Source organism: Hibiscus syriacus, unplaced genomic scaffold (assembly GCF_006381635.1).
Source record: "Hibiscus syriacus cultivar Baekdansim isolate YM2019G1 unplaced genomic scaffold, ASM638163v2 tig00009942_pilon, whole genome shotgun sequence".
NCBI classification, from domain to species: Eukaryota; Viridiplantae; Streptophyta; class Magnoliopsida; order Malvales; family Malvaceae; genus Hibiscus; species Hibiscus syriacus.
The window spans coordinates 1230662-1254337 of NW_024062205.1; the positions used below are offsets into that span (position 1 = coordinate 1230662).

The 23676-nt window shown below is 35.1% G+C and overlaps 1 protein-coding gene and 1 pseudogene across 1 annotated transcript; both read left to right on the plus strand.

Moving 5' to 3' along the window:
- The first annotated feature begins 7898 nt into the window (after positions 1-7898).
- Positions 7899-12587, plus strand: LOC120203473 (annotated as a pseudogene).
- Positions 12588-14287: 1700 nt separating this feature from the next.
- LOC120203474 (serine/threonine-protein kinase BSK1-like) lies at positions 14288-18597 on the plus strand. Its single transcript, XM_039203761.1, has 9 exons — positions 14288-14914; positions 15017-15152; positions 15521-15654; positions 15770-15875; positions 16405-16490; positions 16797-16985; positions 17344-17508; positions 17596-17709; positions 18160-18597. Exons 1-9 carry the CDS (start codon positions 14576-14578, stop codon positions 18412-18414), a joined length of 1524 nt encoding a protein of 507 aa, XP_039059692.1. The 5' UTR covers positions 14288-14575; the 3' UTR covers positions 18415-18597.
- The last annotated feature ends 5079 nt before the right edge of the window (positions 18598-23676 follow it).

The window sequence follows — 23676 nt, forward strand, 5'->3', positions numbered from 1 at the left end:
GAAAATCAGATATTTTTATTTTAAATACTCGGAATTTTTAACTGGGTTGGCAGGTTATTTTTTTTAACACCCCTATGTGACATCATTCAATTGGATGATTAAATTTATTTTAGTTTATTAAAAGTATGGCTAAATTTAAAGTATATGTAAATAACAGGGACCAAATATGTTATTGTATCAAAAATATTTAACTGATGTTAACGGCAGTTAACTCGGGGTGACTACATCTTAATTAAGTAAAAATGAAAGTGATCATATATTATGTTTTTTGAAAGTAGCAACCAAAAGTGAACAAAATATAAACATAAGTGATGATCCATATACAACAACAACAACAAAATCATATTCCCATATGCAAATGGGGTAAGGGGAGGTAGGGTAGTAGGCTGCCCCCAACGCCAGGTTGAGAGCAGCTTTCGTGGAAGACCTCCGGCAGTCAGAAAATTAAAAATAAAGATAAAATGTAATGCACGTATAAATAAATATATAAATACATAGTTGAGCAGTCTTCATGTGCAGTCTTCATTTGTGTATATTAAAGATATTGGTCAACCACTTAACTCTCTCTTCTCCTAGGGCCAACCACACATTAATAGGAATTTGATCTGGACCGATAGCTTTGTCCCTCCCCATCTTTCTAAGAGCCATTTTGATTTCCTCAAACCCAATCCTACTTGTAAGGCAGTCATTGCCCGTAGTATGATGGTCGTCTGACCCATCAACGGTACTATCTCTGCAATGAGAGGCACCGTCATTAAATAAGCCAAAGAAGTAACTACCCCAAACCCTTTTAATATCATGATCTTTCACTAAAAGAACACCATTGTTGTCCTTAATAAACCTAATGTTACCTAGATCATTCTTCCTATTCTCCCTGGATTTTGCTAGCCTGTAGATGTCGTTTTGTCCTTCCTTGGTGTTTAATCTCTTATACATTTCCTCGTATGCCTTATCCTTTGCTTTAGCCACCATTTTCTTGGCTTCCCGCTTTGTCTCCTTGTATCTTTGTTTAGCTCTCGATCTTTCTTCGTCGTCATTGCATTGTAGATATTCCTTGAAGCAAGTTTGCTTTGTCTTCACCTTAGTTTGGACTTCTTCGTTCCACCACCATGATTCTTTATGCTCCTTGACATTCCATGTCGACAACCCAAGGGTGTTTTTGCCCGCCTCTCTGATGAAATTTGCCATATTTTTCCACAACATATCTGCATTATTTGAGTTTGTAGTTCCAAAACCTGTATTAGACAAAACCTTACTCCTAAAGTCATCAGCTATCGCTCCATGTAAGTTCTTCCAAATGATCCTAGGTTTACCAAGTTTAGCTCTCCTATGAGTGCTCCGCTCGTTTCATACACGGAACACCAAAACAAACAATCTGTGTTGTGATGCACATGCCTCTTTAGGAAACACCTTACAGTCAATGCAAGACCATAGATCCCGATTTCAAACCAGGATGTAGTCGATTTGGGTACAATGTTCCCCCGCTATGGAACGTAATCAGGTTCACATCTCTCTTGTTAAAGAATGAGTTAGTGACCACCATATCGTGTGCAGTAGCAAATTCAAGCAACGTACGCCCCTCCTCGTTCCTACTACCAAAACCGAAACCCCCATGAACACCGTCATACCCGTCGGTTGCACTACCTATATGGCCATTGAAGTCTCCCCCTATGAAAACTCTTTGGTCATCCGGAATGCTCCTAAGTACATCATCTAACTGATCTCAGAAGCAACGTTTCAACCCATCCCCTAGGCCAACGTGTGGGACGTACACTGAAAGGACATTCACCACTTCCGCTTCTATAATAACCTTAATCATCATGATCCTATCCCGATATCTACAAACTTCAACTACATGTTTCAACGATTTAAGCATGACTTCTTGAGTAAAGTTTAGATTTGAGATGAATTATTATTGTATGGAGTAAGCATTTTAACAAGATTTGCATAAAGTAATTAATAATAAATGAGCATAAATAGGCAAAATCTTTCTAATTATTATATACACCTAACTTTTTAAGCTAAATTGTTGGTCATGTGTCGACGTTTAATGGAGCAATACTAATGTTACCCCTCTTTCACTAGGGTTGGGTAAAGGAATTAGATCTCATGAGTTATGGTTCGATTTAATTTTATAAGATTTAATTTTATGATGATAAGATCGTATAGATTCATATTCAGATTCAGATTTAAGGTGATTTTTTTACCAAATCCGAGATAATAATATAATTATCTTTCATATATTTAAGAGTAATTGTAATAACACACATCACTCTATATATTTTTTCACTTAAATCCTTATTTTATCTAATAAAAATAAGAATTATATATATATATATGTATCAGGTCAGCTCATGTCAAATGTGAATGCTAATTTTTATTCCAAAAAGTCAGGTTGAATTCCTGTAAACGCATATAAGATTTTTTTTATAAATAATATCTAAAATAAACATTTTATCTATTTAAAAAATATTCTTTGACACAAACTAAATTATCTCGTGATTAAGGAAATGATTGTTATCCTTGGAGGTTCTATTAGGTTCGGGCATCATAAATTATAAGATATTTAAACGTTCATTGTAAAATGATGGAGAGTCTTTGAATACAAAGTTAGTCTAACCCTGACTTAATGGAAGGAGCAAAAAAAAAAATGGTTAATTTTGGGGGCCATTGTGTGGTCCATTGTTGGTGAGTGTGGGGTTGCATGAAATGGCAATGCCACCTATAACATTGAAGCAGCAGACTGTATAGCTCTACATTGTGGAAAGCAATGTCGTTGGCTACATTTATTCTTCATAATAATTTGGATCCAGATCCCAATAACAAACAATTTCCATCCTATGCATAATCCAATATTATTTATTATTTTTGAATTAATCAATGACATTCGATTTATTAATAGACTAATACAGATAGTGTATTTCAGGTGCAGATGAAACCAAGGGCAAGAGGGAGCCTTGGCACCTCCAAAGTTTTGGAAAATTTGCTTTATACCCTTAAATTTTTTGATATTTTAATCAGCCTCCTTGAAAATTTTAGAAATTCTCATGAAGTCTTAAAATTTCCGAATATTTTTAATTAATCCCCCTCAAAATTGTTAAAATTTTTTATTAAGCCTCCCAAATTTTTTGAAAATTTCAATTAGAGCCTCACATTTAAAAAAATCTCACTAGGTCCATAAAAAAATTGATTAAACTTCCAAAAAAGTTTAAAAAGTTTGATTAGGCCCCCTCAAACTACACCACCAAGATCCGTCACTGAGAGCGACCCTCCCAACCTAGTTTGAATCACTTGCAAATGCCAGGGTTTGAACTCTTGGTCTTACTTAAGAGATCTAGTATATCATCCTACTAGACCAATTGGTAGTTGGTCAATATTATTTATTATTTTGTTACTCCAGTGTTTAAATTTTATCTATACAATTGAATGAGTGACACCTATGATATGTCGTTTAATGTGAATTATTATATAGAACAGTATTTGAACATTTTTTTAATTTAATTAAATCTTGAAATATATAAAATATAACATTGAATGTGATTGATTGTATCAATAAAATATTAATTATATAAAAATTAGGAATATATGATAAATTAAATTATATAACTAATCATATTTTTCTAATTAGGTAAATGCTTAAAATTAAAAAAAATATATTACAAAAAATTATAAAAATACTAATATTTTTTAAAAATGGGAAAATTCATAAAAATATTAATTATATAAAATCATATAATTAGGTAAATGCTTAAAATAATAAACTAGTCGCATAAGTAGTATGCTCTTTTTTTTTTCGAAATTGGAAAGATGCACAAACTAGAGGTCTCTAGTTAAAGGGATAATTTTTTATAGAGGTATCGGTTCGAACACATCATTTATAGGGATATTTAAACATTAATTGTCAAATGATTTATGCTACCTTATAATAACACCTAACTAATAAAAATATTAAAAGAATAGTACAAGAACATAGTTAAAATTTTAAATAATAATCGATTAAAAACAAATCATAATTTAAAATTTTATAATCTACATTTATATATAATTATATTTTTTTTATTAATATGGGGTGAGTATAAAGCATTATCTTTGACCATTTGACATTGAACGCTCACATTCCTGACATTCATGATGTTCAAACTCGGGACCACAAGGAATAACAATAATTATTTTACCACTGAAATCACTCGGTTCGTGCTTCATCTATTTGTTATCATAATAAAAATATTTAAATATATTTATATATATGTGATTGTTTTTTTATAGAAATTTGCTAGTTTTATTAAAAATAAAAAATATCCAGAATTATAATGAAGATTTACAAGCATAATCTTCAAGCATAACCGTAAACGTAAACTAAATTATAATTAGAACATTTTCCTATAACCATTTACACAAAAACTAACAACCTATATCACACAAGGATAAAAAAATATATTACAAAATCTAACCAATACTCGAACAAAATAAAGATACGAATAAATTTGATTGCATCCGCAAATGAACAACAAAAGGGGATGAAGCTACTAAAGGCTACCGAAAAATCGCAAATCAGAGTCAATCGATGTGAGAAAACTATCAATGAAAGCAAAATGTGTATCCAAATTAATCCGAGTGTCAAAGCCGAGAATGTCAGCATGATAACAAATAAGTGCCATCTTGATCAGACGTGATGATGTTAAATCCAACCCTGAGAAAAAAAAGATAAACAAAAACAACGAAAAAAAACTGTAAACTATCAAAAGACATAGAAAAACGTGCCACAAAAGCAGAGAAAAATGTGCTATAAAAACAGAGAAAAACGTGCTATAAAGGCAGAGAAAATGTCACAAAGATATAATTATTCTTATTAAAAACTAAAAAAAATAAAGAAAAAAGATAAAAAGCGAGCGGCAACCAACAAAAAAAACCGGTACCGTCTCCGGTTAAATGAAATTAGAAGAGAAAAAGTTAGATTGATAAATAAAATTGACATAAGTTAGCCAGAATTAAAAAAAGGGAAAAGGGTGAAGGAGGAAGAAAGTGGATAGGGTTTTTTCTTAAGATGTAGTGTATATACGTGATTGTTACATATATATATATATATATATATATATATATATATATATACACGTACAAGTATGCATGATATATATTTTATTAAGAAACCTAAACTTAGGCTAGAAATATAGTTAAAATATTTATGAAATATTGATAAAATTAAGATAAAATTATAATATATTTACGAGTAGAATAAAGACAACCTTACATGCACTTTGGTTGGTGGTCCTTTTTATTGGGTCAGTGATCTTATCTGGTCAAATTGCTCATGGAGCTTTATAGATGCCTTGACTTGGGAAATTTTTATAGTATATGGTATTTTTCCTCATAAAGATAAGTGATTTAAATAAAAAGTTAGGTAAACTTGGGAGAAATATTAAAAAATAGAGAAATGTGAAACTTAGAAAAGTATTTAAGAATTTGAGTGAAATTTACAATAATCAAGGAAAGTCGTTGTGTTGCATGAAAAGAAAATAACTATCCGATAATAGAATATTGCTTTGTTAAGTCTATTGAATATTAAAAGTCACAAAACGGTCACCCGATTATTCATTATGTTCCAGACTCGTCATGTTCCATTAAAAATTTGACGGTTGTTTAAGTTGAACATTAACATGATGACTGAGACTTGATAGTCATTTTAGATTTTTGGATAAGATTTTATCATATTACATTCGATAAGTTAAAGTTCAACTCAGAATATCATCTATTTTTTAACTGAAAATGACGAGTTTGGAAGATAATGAATAATTGGGTGACCATTTTGTAACTTTTAATAGTAGAGGGACTCAACAAAGCAACACTCTATAGTTGAAGGACCATTTTGTAACTTTCAATAGTCGAGGGACTTAATAAAGTAATACCTTATAGAGAGGGGACCATTTGTGTTCTTTGCCCTAAATGTTAATTAAAAAGAAGTGATAAACTAAGTCTTAGGGGATGTTTGTTTGCCTCTTAATGGAATTAATTAGCGCTGAATGTTGAACCGTTCAGCATTCAGCGCGTTCGTTTCACACCTCTAAATGATTAAGTGTTGATCGATTCAGCAAAACATTGCTGAATGATTCAGCACAGAAGTACATTCTGAATGATTCAGAGCCATTATCAAACAACATGTCACATTCAGAGCTAATTCATTCAGAGTCTCTAAATGGTTTGGCTCTGAATGTGACATGTTGTTTGATAACTGGCTCTGAATGATTCAGAATATACTTCTGTACTGAATCATTCAGCCCTGTTTTACTGAATCAGTCAGCACTGAATTATTCAGATGTGCGAAATAAACACGCTGAATGCTGAACGGTTCAACATTCAACGCTGAATAATTTTATTAAGAGGCAAACAAATAACCCTTAGTCAAATAGCTAAAGCATGACGTGGCTATTTATTTTTTGCCCCTTCTTTTATAGTGCCTAGTTTATAAATTTCTTATTGTCATAAAGGACAAGCAGTATCTCAAGGACCAATCAATAATTTCGGAATTGCGATTTGGTGCCTATATTTTCCTTTATCTTATATTCTATGCAAAAGTTTATACAATTTTTATTGTCATAAAGTTAGGGCTTCGGTTAACCGATGGAACTAAAATACATAAATTTTATTAATCGAATTTTTTTCATTAACCGTTAATCGAATCAAAATTTTTTCAAAAAAATTTAACCGATTCATACTAAGTTCGTTAATTGATCGATTAATCGAATTAACCGAAATTTATAAATAATATATATTATATATTAAATATTTTTAGTTAATTCAGTTAAAACTGAGTTTAAATACCCCTAAAGCCAAATAATATATATAATATATTAAATATTTATTAATTTCAATTAATTAGCCGATTGCGAACCAAATTAAAAAAACAAAATTTAAAAATAACCATTACCCGTTAATCGATCGAATCCAAAATTAACCGATCAAAATTTTGATTTAATCGATTAATTCGATTTTAACCGAACAATGAACACCCATACAACAAGCACACTATTTCAAGGGACAACTAATATTTAAAAAATATAATTTTAGTCCCTATATTCTTTTCACATTTATCTTATATTCCCCTTATTTTCCATTTTCCCCTCTTAGATCTTCCACTTTTATGTAAAAGAATAAGATTAATATGTACCGAAGGTTATTAATGTAAATATGAAGTTCAACAAGCGGTACAATGACTGAACTAGGACCTTACAATTCTAACATTACATAATAATAGGGTAAACTACACATTTAGTACCTCAACTATTATTTTTGTTCAGTTTTGGTCACCAACTACTTTTTGTTTTGAAATCATATGTAACCTTATCTTTTGGTTTCATTTTGGTTAGACGGGGCGGGTGGGTCACCTAAAAATTTAAAATCATCATATATTTTAGATTTTTTATATGTATTTTCTATTGAAAATTTATTTTCGCCACCTATAATTTTATAAATTCAAATTCGTCCCTTTAAAATTTTATAAGTTCAAATTCGTCCCTCCTAACATAAATTTCTACGCTCATCTGTCATTAAAAAATTAACTGTAATACTAACATATCATTATAAAATAATATTATATCGTAATTGAATATTTTTAACAATGACAAGTGATGGGTTCATTAAACAAAAGATTTATACATAATCATATAAAGATTTTCTTAGAATGCATCAATAATATATGAAAAAAATGATAACACCAATATACAGTTTCTATCAAACCAAACTGTTCCTTCTGGATTTTCTTGCCTTTGAACTCCATTCCAAAAGCCCCTAAGCCCCCAGAATAGAAAAAAATCAATTTTATAATAATCAAATTGTGTGTGCTACCAAACTGGAGCCACAATTAAATAATAAGAGAAAATAAAAGTAACCTAATGTGGTGTATTTGAAGAAGTTGTAAATAATATATGGGAATTTTGTTTGGTTTGATTTGATAATGATTCAACACTAATACGCTCCAGCAATATACACAGACGCACACAAAGGAACCACTGGTTCTCTCTCTATCTCTTCTTTCCTACTTTTTCATTCTGCTATATCCCGACGACGTACTCCCTGCTGGCAAAGATTCCATCTTTGTCTAATTATCTTTTTTTTTCTCATACCCTGAAATTTTCCCGAGAAACAATCACTGTTACCCTGTTATTTGTTTCCTTCATGTAAAGAAGTTACTATACTTTGCTGGGTCTTTTTAATTTGTTTTTGTTTTTTCTGGGGAGATATGGGATGTTCTAGTTCGAAGTTAGATGATCTTCCGGCGGTTGCTCTCTGTCGGGAAAGATGTAGTTTTTTAGACGAAGCGATTAAGCAACGTTTTGCTTTAGCTGAAGCTCACGTTGCTTATACGGCTTCTCTGAAGTTATTTGGGCAGTCTTTGAACAATTTCGTCGATCATGATTTTGGAGCTTCTCCGGCGGCGGCGTTGCCTCCTTATCCTTCGCCTCCTAATAAGCTTAAAAGTAAAGCGGTGGATCCGGTTGAAGTCGGGTCGATTTCACCCAAGAAAGATGTTGTTTCTCACCACCATTCCCATTCGAATTCCGGGTCTCATCTTCACTTCCATTCCGATTCAGATGAAGATGACTCCGGCGGGTCTTTGCACCATTCCGATCATTCTTCTCCTTTGCACGACGATGGAGAGTATTTGCAGCAAAATTACCCCAATTATGGTGCCTTTGAAACTGGGTCTTTCCCTGGTGGGTTTATGCATATGAATTTCATGAAGAAGCAACCAACGCCGTCTATCGTTTATGAACAAAGGCCTTGGAATCCAGAGATAGTTTATATGGGCGAATCTTCTTCTTCGTCTTCTTCCTATCCTTACGTAAGTAACAATAATAACAATCCTAGTTCTAGTTCATATCCTTATACGGGTTATCAAAATTCCGGTGGTTTTAGTAATTATTCTTCTTATTCGGGGCCTGGTTATGAGTCTTCACTGCAACCGTTGTCGACAGAGAAACCACCGCCACCTCCACCTTCACCTCCGAGAACTTCAGCTTGGGATTTCTTGAACCCTTTCGGGAGTTATGAAAACTACTATCGTCCGTACACGCCGAGTGGGGATTTGAGGGAGGTGAGGGAAGCTGAAGGGATCCCTGATCTGGAAGATGAGAATCATCAACATGAAGTAGTTAAAGAAGTGCACGGGGATCAGAGATTCGTTGATAGCGGAGGATATTCAAAATCCCCAGTTGAAGATGAAGCTAGAAACGTTGTTAGCACTGAACCAGAGGCTCACTTTATCAGGGCAGGCCTAGTGTTGGGGCTGAAAATGATAGGGTCGAATATGGGGTTCACGTGGTGGATAAGAAAGTTGTGAGTGATGAACGCGCCGCCGAGGACCGTGGTGAAGGGTCAAAAGGTCCTCAAAGGAATGTTTTTGAGGTGGTTAACGAGTTACAGGCTCAGTTCGTTCGAGCTTCTGAGTCAGGGAATGAAATCGCCAAGTTGCTTGAGGTGGGAACACTTCCTTATCAGCGTAAACATGGTAATGATTTTCATTACGTTTACAGGATTCTTGTGTTTTTGCTTTTATCGATTTTTCTCTTCTGGATTGGAAAGTTCTGATTTTTGCTATAAGTATGGGTTCTTGATTTGCAGCATGATTGAGTTTTCTAACTGTGGGTTTTGGAATTTTCATGCAACAGTTTCCAAGATGTTGCATGTAGCTACTCCTTCAATATCATTAGTATCATCTCAACCATCTACTTCTAAGACTGATGAGTCTTCATCCCCGGCTGACAATACCGATCCGGCTTTTCTAGAATTAAATGAAGAATTGGCCAGGAAACAGAAAAACCTTTCCTCTACCTTGCAAAAGTTGTATATGTGGGAAAAGAAACTCTACAATGAAGTAAAGGTATACTGTGCCTTATGCTGTATTGCCTGTTGTTGCACTTGGCATCTGTTTCTTCCCACTTCCCAGTCCTTTACACATCTGCTCTTTTGAATATCAGATTCATGATTATCTCAAAATGCTGTGCAAACTACTTGATTCACGGCTATTATTATTGGTTTTACACTTGGTTGCTTTATATTTCAGTTTAGTTTAGTTTGTTTTATATTCTGAAAGCAACTGCTCTGAGATATAGGTTTCATGGTGTTAAATTTTGAGCTTTATCATGAATTATGATTCAACTTAAGTCATTTCTGCGGCCATTTTAGGATTACTTTATGAGCACCGTGAGTCTGTGACTTGGTTATTCCCTGGATGAAGAGCAGCTTTATGCCTCCTCTTTTATTAGTTTCATAACCTTTCTGATTTTCCTGAGCTAGAAGTTTTTGATGCAATGCAGGCCGAGGAGAAGATGCGGGTGGCTTATGACAGGAAATGCCGTAAGTTGAAACGGCTAGACGAAAGGGGTGCTGAAGCAAACAAAATTGATTCAACCCGGCATATGATCAGGAGCCTATCCACAAAGATGAGAATTGCAATTCTAGTTGTTGACAAGATATCTGTGACAATTAATAAGATCAGGGATGAGGAGCTATGGCCTCTGCTCAATGAACTGATTGAAGGGTATTATTTTTGCTTGTTCAACTCTTTTACTTTTTTCTATCTCATTCTTCATTCTCCACGTACATTGCTAGTTCTTTGTTATTAACTGACATAATTGCATCTTACTTTTGGCCTTGCCATTTTGATTGTCATTTGATATCTTTAATTAGCATTTTTAATCAGAATCCTTTTGCCATCTTTATTGGTTGCATCATGACATTGTTTTGGCATTTTAGTAATTTGCATTAATATTTAGGAATCTCTTGTCATAGCTGTTGAAGCTTGTAAAAGTATACGGTGATGAGCGGTGGATGTCAATAATGGGGGTACTGGCCTGAGAGTTCTTTAAAGGGTATGAAGTGTTAAAGAAAGAATGGAAAGAAGATGCCAAATCTGCCCCCAATAAGAAATTGTACTACAGTTATTAGGACACATTCTGTTCCTTTTCCTTAAACCCCCCCCCCCTTTGTGGACGTTTGAAACATTGAGTCATTGACAGATACGAATTGGTGTGTTTGGCCTAAAATGTCTAGTTACCATGTTCTAAGATTATTATTTGTGTTTCCAATATAGTGCTTGAGATTATATCTATTGAACTCTAGATAGAGTTTGCGTAGAGACTGTGCTGTATTATGCTCTATTAAGATGCAGTATAGGTACAATAAGGTACTGAGTGAGTGTCGAAGCGACTGTTCATTTCAGTATTTCAAAATGCTCCTTCCATCGTTATATATCATATAATAGGTACGCAAAACTCTCGCACAATCTACATGTTCAAATACACTTTTATGAGACCGCGTTCACAAATTTAACTGGGAAAACTTAATGATCATATTGGGCTTGTACCAATTAATTGCTGTTAGAGGGAGTTTTATAAGTGAAGTGAAGCAGGTTCCTTGATTTTGCGGAATGTACAATTTTTCGTCACTCCACAAACCAATATTTGCTTACCATTTACTCTCTTTTTTTTTTGCCTTAATTGTTTTCTTGCAATTTCGTTTCTAGGTTAAACATAATGTGGAAACGCATGCTTGAATGCCATCGTAGTCAATGTCAGGTGATTAGAGAAGCCAAAAGTTTAGGTTCTATTGGATCCGGCAAAAAGCTTAGCGATGATCATCTTAAGGCCACTTTTCAGCTCGAACATGAACTTATTAGTTGGACTGAAAGGTTCGCTAGTTGGATAGGTGCCCAGAAGGGTTATGTCAGGGCTTTGAACAATTGGCTTCTGAAATGTCTTTACTATGAACCCGAAGTTACCGATGATGGAGTAGCTCCCTTCTCACCTAGCAGGGTAGGTGCACCCCCCATATTTGTAATATGTAATCAGTGGTCACAATCAATGGATAGAATATCTGAAAGGGAGGTGGTCGACTCCATGCGGATTTTTGCCATGAGTATGTTTCAACTTTGGGAACAAGATAAGTCGGAAATGCATAAGAGAATGATGACCAATAAGGATTTAGAGAGAGAGGCTAAGAACTTGGATAGAGAGGATCAAAAGTTGCAGAAAAAGATCCAAGCATTGGATAAAAAAATCATTATGGTCTCTGGAGATGGTAATGGACTCTCAGTAGCTGGACAAACTGTGTATCAGAGTGACACTAGCAACATTAGTTTGCAGGGTCGCTTGCAACGCATTTTCGAGGCGATGGAAAGATTCAGTTCCGAGTCCTCCAAAGCCTACGAGGAGCTTTTGCAACGTGTTAAAGAAAGATTTGCCCAAGAGCGCTAGAGAGTTTCATAGGGCTGTAAGAAAATGAATCGTGGCTACAATTGCAGTCTTGCTGTTTGAGAAACGAAGCTTAAGCTGTTAATGATTCACCATCTGCCTATCTGATTACAATAGATTCATACAAGCTTCTGATGCACAAGTGAAGAGAGGTCCGGAGGGACAAGTTGCTACGCCTTGCCAACTGAGAACTGTCGGAAGCATGCCGAGATCCCTAGATATTTATTTTACATTTGCTCACACGGATGGTGAGAAGCGAGAACTTATCGGTGGTGCCTCACTAGGAGAATTGCAACTCTCGTATTCGGAATCATGCACCTCCTCTTTCATCGAAGAAAATGGGGCATGTTTCTGCAAACCAAAGCAGCCAATGTAGCCAAAGCATCGGAGTAATATGATTCTCCATCAGTTTTGCATGATCAAGAGCTTTAAATTTAGGTGGTTTCGAGGATTCCAGAGTGATGCAAGTCACAGGAATACCTACAAAATCAAATGTTGTACTATAATGCAATTTTCTTTTCCATCTTGAATTAAATTACAATAATTTTTTTTATAGACGACAGTTTTGAGTGTTGCAAACTGCAAATTCTCCATCAATTTACCTGCAGTGACCATTGCAAATGTGTTATCATGCGTTGTAGAATATCTGGTTTTGAGTTGTCATGACCAGGTTGATCTGATGAGATATTACACTTAGATGCCATGTTTTGTTTTTGCCATAGTTGTTCCCAGCTTGACGGAGAACAGCTTCTATGAGTACAGATTCTGTGTGTTTTACATCTTGACAGCTGAAATATTCCAATAGTAAGTCCATTGACACCTTTTAGTATATATTTTGTAAATGGCATAATGACAACAAATAATGATGAAATTAACCCAATGTTCATATAAATGATCACTTTGTTATCTAATTTTTTTTTGAGTATTTAAGCCTCAATTTAAATTTTTCATAAATAAATTTTTTAAAATGAGGGATCTAATAAATTTTTATTTATTTATTTTTTAAAAATATATATTTTTAATATTAATTAATACTTCCAAAGTTCCTCCTATGATAGAAAGGTTTTATGGTAATTATATTTTACTTTTGAAAATGATGTTTTGAGTAGTTTGATTTATTTTTTAACATTTCATTATAAGGTAATTGGTTTGTGTTCTTTACTAATTTTAAAGAAAATAATTTATTAATATAATTAGCTTTTTTATTTTATTGATATTATAATTTTATTATATTTTCTCTTCATTTATAAATTTATATGCTTTCTTTGATAGTTTATTAATGTCTATAGTGAACCGAACGAACACGAACGGAGTATGTTCATTTCGTTCGTTTAACTTTAACCGAACAAATGAACGAATACGAACATAAAACGAACAAAAACTTTCTTGTTCATGTTCGTTCGTTAAGGAATGTAGTTTGTTCGTGTTCGTTCATTTAAATGATAAATGAACACAAATGAACGAACATAAACGAACGGATGTAAACAAATATAAATGAATACTATAAACGAATGTTAACGAACACAAACGAATGAACGTAAACGACCACAATAAATGATCATAAACGAACATAAATGTGAATATATATTTTTTCTTTCCTAACAATTTAGGATTGTACTTTATTTAATTATTTTGAGCTTTTTTATTTGTATTTAAAATTAATTGAATTTTAAAATATTTATGGGTATCAAATTAAAATTTATTAGGCTTTACTATTTTAAATGGATCTAGAGAGATTGAACTAAATATAAATGAACGCATATAAATGAACATAAATGGATATAAACGAACGAACATAAATAAACATATTAACGAACGTTCATGAACGTAAATGAATGAACGAGTCCTTTATTCATGTTCGTTCATTTAATTCAATGAACACAAAATTTTATTTATGTTCATTTGTTTAATAAATAAACGAACATAAATTAATTTATTGCCGAATAATTCACGAACTATTCGCTGAATGCTCAGTTAATTTATTAGGCTAAATGCCTAATAAACCTCAACATAGTCAGAAATAATTGGCAAGTCTTAAAGTTGTATATGATCGACTACTTCAGTTTATTACATAAACGAGTTAAACAATTGTCAGGAAAATCTTGGTCGGAGAGCAACAGTCCCGGCAATGACAAGCAGAAACCTTTAACATAAACAAGCTCAAAACGACCGAAAACAAGTAAGCCATGGCAACAAAGACAGATACCCAAATCCCTTCAAAGTCCTAAACCCATTCTTATATGTGTCAAAAACCAAAAACCCTTTTCTTTTCATCTCATGATTCTGTTCCCAAAAGCCAAAAAGTGAAAGCTTTCAATCAAAGCTGAAGTATGGGTTGTTGTCAATCGTCTTTTCTAACAGAAACCCACCCAGAGAAAGACCAGAGGCGGCAACAGCAACAGCAACAGAAACCGGAGCCCCGGAACCATAACCAAGCTGGTCCGGGTGCTGGAACCGACCCGGTTGTTGCTAATGGAGTCCCTTCTTTCTCCGAGTTCTCCTTGGCTGAGCTTAAAGCGGCCACCAATAATTTCAGTTCAGATAACATAGTTTCTGAAAGTGGGGAAAAAGCTCCTAATCTTGTTTATAAAGGTCGTTTGCAGAACAAGAAATGGATCGCTGTTAAGAAGCTTACTAAGACGGCTTGGCCTGATTCAAAACAGTTTGTGGTACTATTATTTACCTTTATTTTTGGTTTATTGCTTTATTTTTTCTTTTGGGTATTTGGTGGGATATTTGAAGTGGGTTTTTTTTGTGTGGATTTGTTTTAGGAGGAAGCTTGTGGAGTAGGGAAATTGAGACACAGGAGGCTGGCAAATTTGATAGGGTATTGCTGTGATGGAGATGAAAGGCTGCTTGTTGCTGAGTACATGATTAATGACACACTTGCTAAGCATTTGTTCCATTGTCAGTTTTCCATTCTCTTTTAACTTGAAGAATCCCTTTTTTTTCTTTTGTTCTTGTTCAATTTTTCTAATTTCTTGCTCATGTTTTAATTGCTTGATTTTCAATTCTTGCTAATTGTTTCCAAGGTCATGCCTTATGTAACTCAGCTCATGCCATAAACAGTTTAACTAAGAATTTTTTGTTTTAAAATTTTGCTAATTTGTTGAGTTACCTGAATACTTACTGAATCGTATTTAATAAATTACAGATTGATTTGCTTACTAAGTTTGATATACATTTTTGTTAGGTAAATGTTTTTAATTTGATAATATGTCTGGACGTTTCTGTTTATCACAGCTTAAATTTGAGTCTTTTTTCACACTATACAGGGGAAAATCAAACCATCGAGTGGGCAATGCGTTTAAGAGTAGCTACCTGCATTGCCGAAGCTTTAGATTATTGTAGTACCGAGGGCCATCCATTATACCATGATTTAAATGCTTACAGGGTTCTTTTTGATGAGGTATTGGTCTCTTGAATATAAGGTTTCTTGTGATGTATGTACTTTTTTGCTTCTTTACTCTAGCATTAAATACCACTCAGAGCTGTAATTGATGTCTTTTTGATGGATTTTGTAGGATGGCGATCCGCGCCTTTCATGTTTTGGCTTGATGAAAAATAGCAGGGATGGTAAAAGTTATAGCACTAATCTTGCATACACACCTCCCGAGTATCTAAGAAATGGTAATTCCTTTCCTATTTGATTTATTTCTGGTGGTTAGTTTTTACTGTCATAAATTACTTGTTCTTTGTTCTTCTGCTTGTTCAAATTCAAAGGGATTTATCTTGTTACTCATATCTGAAATAATTCAGTTTGGTCCTTACTAATGTTACTCCACATAATTGGTCTGCTGCACTTCATGCATGTATTCCCAGTGAAAGACTTATCTTCCTTTGTGTTTCAATCTGATGTTCTTCTGCGATGTTTGAGCAAACTTTATGAATGGTGTCAGGATTGCAACTTTAGCAGACTTCTTGTAGTTTCGACAGTTACTGTTGCACCTTCTAAAGATCTTCGTTTCTTTATAGAATTCAAACAGGGAACTAGAGGCAGGCTTTTATGAAAATGGATTCTAGTGTTAATGGTTTATTGGTTATTTCGAGATATATGATAAACTGATCTGTTAGTGCATTTCGCTGAGTTACATGATTTTTTTTTTTCAAATTGCATGATTCTCTTCATTGAATTTTCTCGAAACTATGCTTCTTGTAGGGAGAGTCACTCCAGAAAGCGTTATTTACAGCTTTGGCACTGTTATTCTCGATCTGCTTAGTGGGAAGCACATTCCTCCTAGTCATGTAAGTGGATTTAAGTGGTTTATATTTGTGGTAGAAGGGATCCATATGTATTATTGTGTACTTTTCTTGTCCTTTTTCAATTTCAAACTCTCCGCATCACGGAATCATTTATGGCCCCTTGCAATGCATGAAAATGGGAACTTGATATTCAAATTGTGAGATCATGAGGTGAACAGTTATGATGCTTTTTTCACATTTTTTCCTGATTAAACAGCTGCGTATGTCTTTACCTGTTCTACTATGAGCCAGGCATTAATCTCAAAGGTTACAAACTATGGTTTTACTGGATGCTTTGCATGTTTGCAGGCACTCGATATGATAAGGAGTAAAAACATCACGGTCCTCATGGAATCCCATTTAGAGGGAAAATTTTCTATGGAGGAAGCAACTGTGGTTGTTGGCCTTGCCTCTCAATGTTTGCAATATGAACCCAGGGAACGGCCCAATGTGAAGGATCTTGTTGCCACACTTGCTCCATTGCAAACCAAACCTGATGTAAGGAACTTTGCTGCCTTTACCTATTCAATTTCGTAACAGTTTATTCTTTCTTTATTGGTGAGCCAAAGAGTTAGAACCGGGAGGTTACATCTATTTCCATTTGTGAACACTTGAAAACCTTTTGCATATATGGTTTCTGATAAAGAAATTGTTGTGTTGTAGCAGAGTTGTCCAATATACTTAACGTTCTTCTGTATATTCTTTACTTGCTTATTATTACCTCGAACCATCCTCAAGCTAAAAAAGGATGTGAAATTAATCACATTAAACATATTACTTTGAGGGTGTGCTTTTGAAGTCCAGGGGAGCATGCTTTTCATTTTAGATCCTGATTATTGTATCTCTTGGCTTTCAGGTTCCATCTTATGTTATGCTTGGAATCTCAAAATATGAGGAAGCTCCACCAACTCCGCAGCGTTCACTTTCGCCAATGGGTGAGGCCTGTTCACGACTTGACCTTACAGCAATCCATCAGATACTGGTGACGAATCACTACAAGGATGATGAAGGGACAAATGAGGTGATGACTTGTTTAAGTGAACGTTTAAATCCATTTTCTTTACTCTCGTGCTAAGAAGTTCATATAATTGTGGATGGATTGCTTCAGTTATCTTTCCAAGAGTGGACCCAGCAGATGAGAGATATGCTCGAGGCTAGGAAGCGTGGGGACTACGCATTCCGTGATAAAGATTTTAAAACAGCCATCGACTGTTACTCCCAGGTATAACATCAAAACTATATAACTTGTCAAGAACCATATGTTGCTTAGTTGAGAGTTTGTCCATGATTGTCATCTTGCTTATTTATGGACTGGATAATTCAATAGTTCAAGGAAAATTGGATTGTATAAATGGAATCTTTTGTTTGTTGGTTTGCTCGTCATCTTTCCTTCTCTTATCTTGTACAGTGGTCATACTGTAACTTTCTCCGCCGGATATAATTTATTGAAAATTTTAAATTTTGTTTACCATGAATCATTTATGATATTATCAAGCAGCTATTCTTGACCGGAATGACCTCTAATGTAATTGTGGTTATAATTTTTAGGGACTTCAGCATCTGAGTTTTTTTTTACTCCTGATGTAGTGAGGCAAATGTTAAGACCAAGTCCGGTATTTAATCGTCTTGAGTTGGGATGAAAGCCTTATGGATACCTTTTCTTTTTGTGCAGTTCATAGATGTCGGAACCATGGTCTCCCCGACTGTTTTTGCTCGACGCAGCCTGTGCTATCTATTTTGTGATCAACCAGATGCTGCCCTTGCAGATGCAATGCAGGCTCAGATTGTGAATCCGGAGTGGGCGACTGCCTTCTATATGCAATCAGTTGCTCTTGCCAAACTAGACATGCACAAAGATGCCGCAGACATGTTGAATGAAGCTACCGGCCTTGAAGAAAAGAAGCAACGAGTCGTGAAGGGATCGTGAGAACAAAAAATAGTGTTGTTTCATTCTACATTTCTGTACCATTTTCACGTTGAGGCTGCAAAAAGTGTGTAAAAATTTGAGTTTGAAAATCGAATTTCAAATTGAAATTGTATGAAGTAGCAAAGAATGTGTAATTTCCCCTCATTCGTGATGGTGTGTACCTGCACATCATGTTTGCCATTATATGCTATGCTTAATAAGGATGCTCCACCATTTCAGCCATATGTAATACACATCTTTCTTGTTAATGAAATTTCTGAAGCTATTCTCAATCTGTTACAGAAGCAATTATCTTTGATTTATCACCTAAAATTTGAACGAACAAACTAGTGTGAAAAAATCATCGGGAAATCTTTTCGTTCTCTTCTCGGATGAACCTGAACGGTAACATATCCGAGTGCTTCTATTTGCTCTCAGAATGCTTTTAGTCTTTGGATGAACTGAGGGGCTCTTCAAGCCTTGTTTAATTGCATTGAAACCTGACATCACTACTGGTTAAATCATTCCAACAGATGCATTTTAGCCTTGACAGACAATCAAGAATGGCGGTACTTTGTAATTTTATGTTGCTTTCATTTTGACAAGGATAATATTGTCGAACAATTTTTGTCAATTTGTTTCCAGTGACCGATTCCAACTCACTTGGTCTCCCTTGTTAACATAGTTTTTTTTCCTCAGAATTTTCCGAGTCCTGTTGCAGTGGCAAGAACAAGACGGGAGCATTAAATGCCATCCCTTGATTTTATGCCATGGTAAGAAGCATTTGATTTCAAAATTTCTTTCGGTGAGGTTTCATCGTTGTTTATTTTCAGATTTCAAGTGTACATGACCGGCGTTGCAGTCCTGTATCACCTACTGGCATACATCGGTACATGCAATCAGCAAGCTCTAGCTCAAGAGCAATAAAGGAAATTGGTTGATGGACTTTTGGATGGATCTCTGGTGCTCCTGGATGTGTGCGGAACCGCTAAAGATACATTGCTGCAAATGAAGGAATGCATACAAGAACTTCAATCGATTTTGCGCCGAAGAAAAGGAGTCGAAGGGCTTCCTGATGAGATTAGGAAATACTTGACCTCTATGAAGGCAACGAGAAAGGCAATCTTCAAGGCCTTAAAGAACTTGAAGCATACGGAGAATACACTTAGCAACTATTCCTTCAGCAGAGATGGCGAGACCGGATCTGTGATTAGCTTTTTGAAACAAATAGAGGCAGTAACCATCAGCGTGCTAGAATCCTTGTTGTCCTTCATTTCAGGGCCAGGGACAGAACTGAAATCGAGCCGGCGGTCACTAGTTTCAAAGCTAATGCTCCAGAAAAGAGTATTGTGCGAGGAAGTAGAACAAAAAGCTAATGAAATTGTGAATGCTGAAGTTGCATTGCATTCCATGATTAAATATGGAAACATGAAGAATGTTGAGTAAGTGCAGAACAAGCTCCAAAACTCAGAGATGTTCATAGAAGATCTAGAAGGTCTTGAAAGCTTCTTTAGGCGTTTGATCAAAGCTAGAGTCAATGTTCTCAACATCCTCAACTGTTGAAATCTTGGCATTGCAGTTGTACATAAATGTATAATTTACATGTATACAATTTTCAAAACAAAAATTATACACACAGACTTCTTTCCACAAAGATCAATCTCTTCTCTCATCTTTCCAGAATGATTGCAATGCAACTAAGGTAAAAAAAGTTTACTTCTTTCTCACTGTAAGTAAAGCCACCGACTTTACAGTTAGTTTTACCAAATGTTACCCATCTGAAGTTACATACATGTAGATTTGTAGAACAAACATTATTACTTTTGGTATCATGGGAGATAGTTAGTCATTGATTATCTTTGCTGTAAGGATTCCTGTTGTCCCGTTGAGGATGTTGAAACAATTGTTTAAGTTGTAACAATTTGATTATTTTGGACAATCACATCACATTGTAGTTTCAAGTCTCACACGCTTCAAGCAAATAAAGAAAGCTTATTTCAGTCTGTCAATCACGATATCGTCTTCGGTTCTGTTAGGAGGAAAGGGAGCAAAGGATACGAAAGTGGATCTTGTCCGTCCCCTTGTTTTGTTATTTAAAACCATGCATCAGTGGACGTATTAATAATATAATTGCATGATAAAATATCTTTTCTAGGAACAGTCATACAACGAAACTTTCTATAATAATACCCCAACTCGTTATTATAACTGGAAATGAATAATCTATATGAATAAAAACACGTGCATTTGATTAACAATTGCTTCTTTGTTATTTAGATGAAACAATGCCAAATTCTCAACATCTCTACTTGCAACTCGGTTGAAAGTCTTTTAAACGTGCGCAAAGAAACCCATGGAGTTTATATTATATCCTGTTGCAGTGGCAAGAACAAGATAGTGGACAGAAAGTATTAAATTCCATCCATCGCTTTTATGTCCATGCTACGAAGCATTTCTTTTCAAAATTTCTGCAATAATGTGTCGATTAGTCGGTGAGGTTTCATCGTTGTTTATTTTCAGATTTCAAGTGTGCATGACCGGCATTGCAGTCCTGCCTCACCTACAGGCGTACATGCAATGTGGCCGCTTATTTCTCGTCTGCAACCCTGTATGTAACTGTAATTATATTTTTTAGTTAGCAAATTATTGAAATCAGCCCGAGCATCACTGGAATCTTGTCCCCCACCACAAATATATGTTGAAGAGCACATGAAAGGAGACAAGGGCCACAGTGCCACTCTTGCACGATAATTAAGGCTTCATTTCTCTAAAAAAATGTGACGACTCATAATGTATATATAAATAATTTGGTCACAGATTTCTTGGGGTGAGGTGGGAGACATTGAGCAAACATCGGCAGCAAAATTATTGAGATTCGGATGAGGATCACGTTAGGAGTCATGGAGGTTGCAGATGAGATTCCTTTTGTCTCCCCTATTACCAATATATATGATCAGAGCTTGAGGGTTGAAGGGGAAGGTGGATCAAATTGTACATCTAAGCCTTTAGCCTGTTGGTCTAAGACAAAAAAAGATGGCTTCTTCACCTTTGAACCAAAAATCCAATGTTCATGCTCGTTCAAACAGCTTGCCTTCTCGGCCTCATCCACTTGTTACTCAAATAGATGAGCAACCGTGTAGGCTAAAAGTCCAATGAATCCACCTCTTCATCATCTCCGTCATGACCCGAAATCTAAGTGGCCTCAGAGATCTGTATGAGTTGGTTGATGATTTGCTTCAACTTCCTGTGACACAACAATCATTAGCCCAACAATGGAATAACAAGCAGGTCAACGAGCTGTTGAATGGGTCTCTCAAACTCTTGGATGTGTGTGGTATGGCCAAGGATGTTCTATTGCAGGCCAAGGAAGATACTCAACAACTTCAATCAATTATGAGAAGAAGAAAAGGCAATGAAGCTGGTTTCACAAATGAAGCTAAGGAATACTTGGCTTCAAGGAAGAAAGCAAAGATGTAGAAAACGATGGTGAAACCACATTTAGTATGTTGAGAGATGTAGAAAGAGTAACATCCACAGTGATTGAATCTCTCTTTTCTTATATCTTTGGGTCAAAGATGGAATCAAAATCTACCAACTGGTCTTTGGTGTCTAACTTGATGAGCTCTAAATGTGTAACATGCGAGGGAAAAGCAACGGAAACCAACGAATTCGAGAAAGTGGATGCAGTTTTGTGCACTGTCATTGGTATCAAGACCAGAAAATCTGGAAAAATGAGCAGTGATGATGCACAAATTGAGTTGCAGAAATTGGAGTCAAGCATTCAAGATCTTGAAGATGGAGTGGAGTGCTTGCTGAGGCTCTTGATCAAAACTAGAGTTTCTGTTCTCAACATCCTTAGCCAATAGGCATTAGCCTAAAGAAAATCATATCAGATACCATCTGAGAAAAAGAAAAAATTACAAATTTTCTGTACATCATTGTATATGGTTCAAAATACATGTATACTTGATCTAATCAATCATAAATGAAAACAATTTAATGAACAAATCTATATCTTTCTTTACCACATACAATTGTTGTTTATTTTCTGCCTTGTATAGTAACATATTGATAGCATGAGCGGGACAACAAGCCTGGATTCCCATAGAGGAAAATTTCAGCCTGGTATGTTGTTTCTTTTTGGCCCGAACAATATCAAATAAATTTTATAATAATCTCACAGTTAGATTTCTTGGCCAATAACCAAAAACCACAGCCAGTGGTTGTTATTCAATTTTATCAACAAGGTTAAACAGAAATTAAAGCATAGCCACACGTCTAGAAGTTGAACCATACCGAAACAAATCTTGGCCAAGATATGCACGAGTGGCACAGGGCAAACTGGTTTTCAAGGAACTAAATCAACCCCACTTGTGCCTTGTAATTATGTTAAGGCCAGGACGAGAGATAGATTGGCGAGTTGTTAGATGGGTCTCTAAGGCCTAAACGCCCTGGAAACCAACAAATTCTTGCACGATCTCCAATAAGGTATTCATTTAAAACGAGAAGGTGTGAAATGGTGATATGGGGTTGCATTATTTATTTGAAACTGAACAAAAAACATTATTCACAAGTTTGATTCAAAATTTTATGTAGAATCATGCATGTTGCACTACTAAAATTTTGTTCTGCATTACTGTAAGGGGACAGGGGAATCACCAGTGATCGAACTTGCCTGGCTCTCTTTCATTTTAGGACAAATAAAGCAGAACAGAACAATTTTTAGTTGTTCATAGTATTAACTTAATTTAGTGATGAGTTGTAGTTGATGGTGATGAAGATACAGAATATAAACATTTTCAAGCCAATTCAGGTAATAGAATGAAACATTTGATATATATATATATATATATATATTCAGCAGATGGTAATGGGAAGACAAAATAGCTAGAGTAGAACTGAAACACAAAATTCAGGGCCTTCTTTCTTCTCTGAATCAAAGAAAATGGCAGCATCTCCTCTGAATGTCCAGCCTTCTTTCCATGCTCGCTCAAACAGCTTGCCTTCAAAGCAACACCTATCACTTGATGAAAATGTGAGCCGATAGAGGGCATCTCAATCGGCCTCTACATCGTCATCAATGGGAGATAAACTGAATTGTCTTCAAGATTTGTATGACTATGTTGATATGTTTCTTCAGTTGCCCCTCACTCAACAAGCTCTAGCTCAAGAGAAGCAAAGGAAAGTGGTTGATGAACTTTGGATGGATCTCTCGTGCTCCTGGATGTATGAGGAACTGCGAAAGATGCGTTGCTGCAAACAAAGGAATGCACACAAGAACTT

What these genes read in the sequence shown, in the direction of transcription:
- LOC120203474 (XM_039203761.1), top strand. Translation starts at nt 14,576, where the DNA reads ATGGGTTGTTGTCAATCGTCTTTTCTAACAGAAACCCACCCAGAGAAA. An exon ending in ACAGGGTTCTTTTTGATGAG is followed by an intron (nt 15,655 to 15,769) that starts GTATTGGTCTCT and finishes TGGATTTTGTAG; the next exon opens with GATGGCGATCCGCGCCTTTC. An exon ending in CCATCGACTGTTACTCCCAG is followed by an intron (nt 17,710 to 18,159) that starts GTATAACATCAA and finishes CTTTTTGTGCAG; the next exon opens with TTCATAGATGTCGGAACCAT.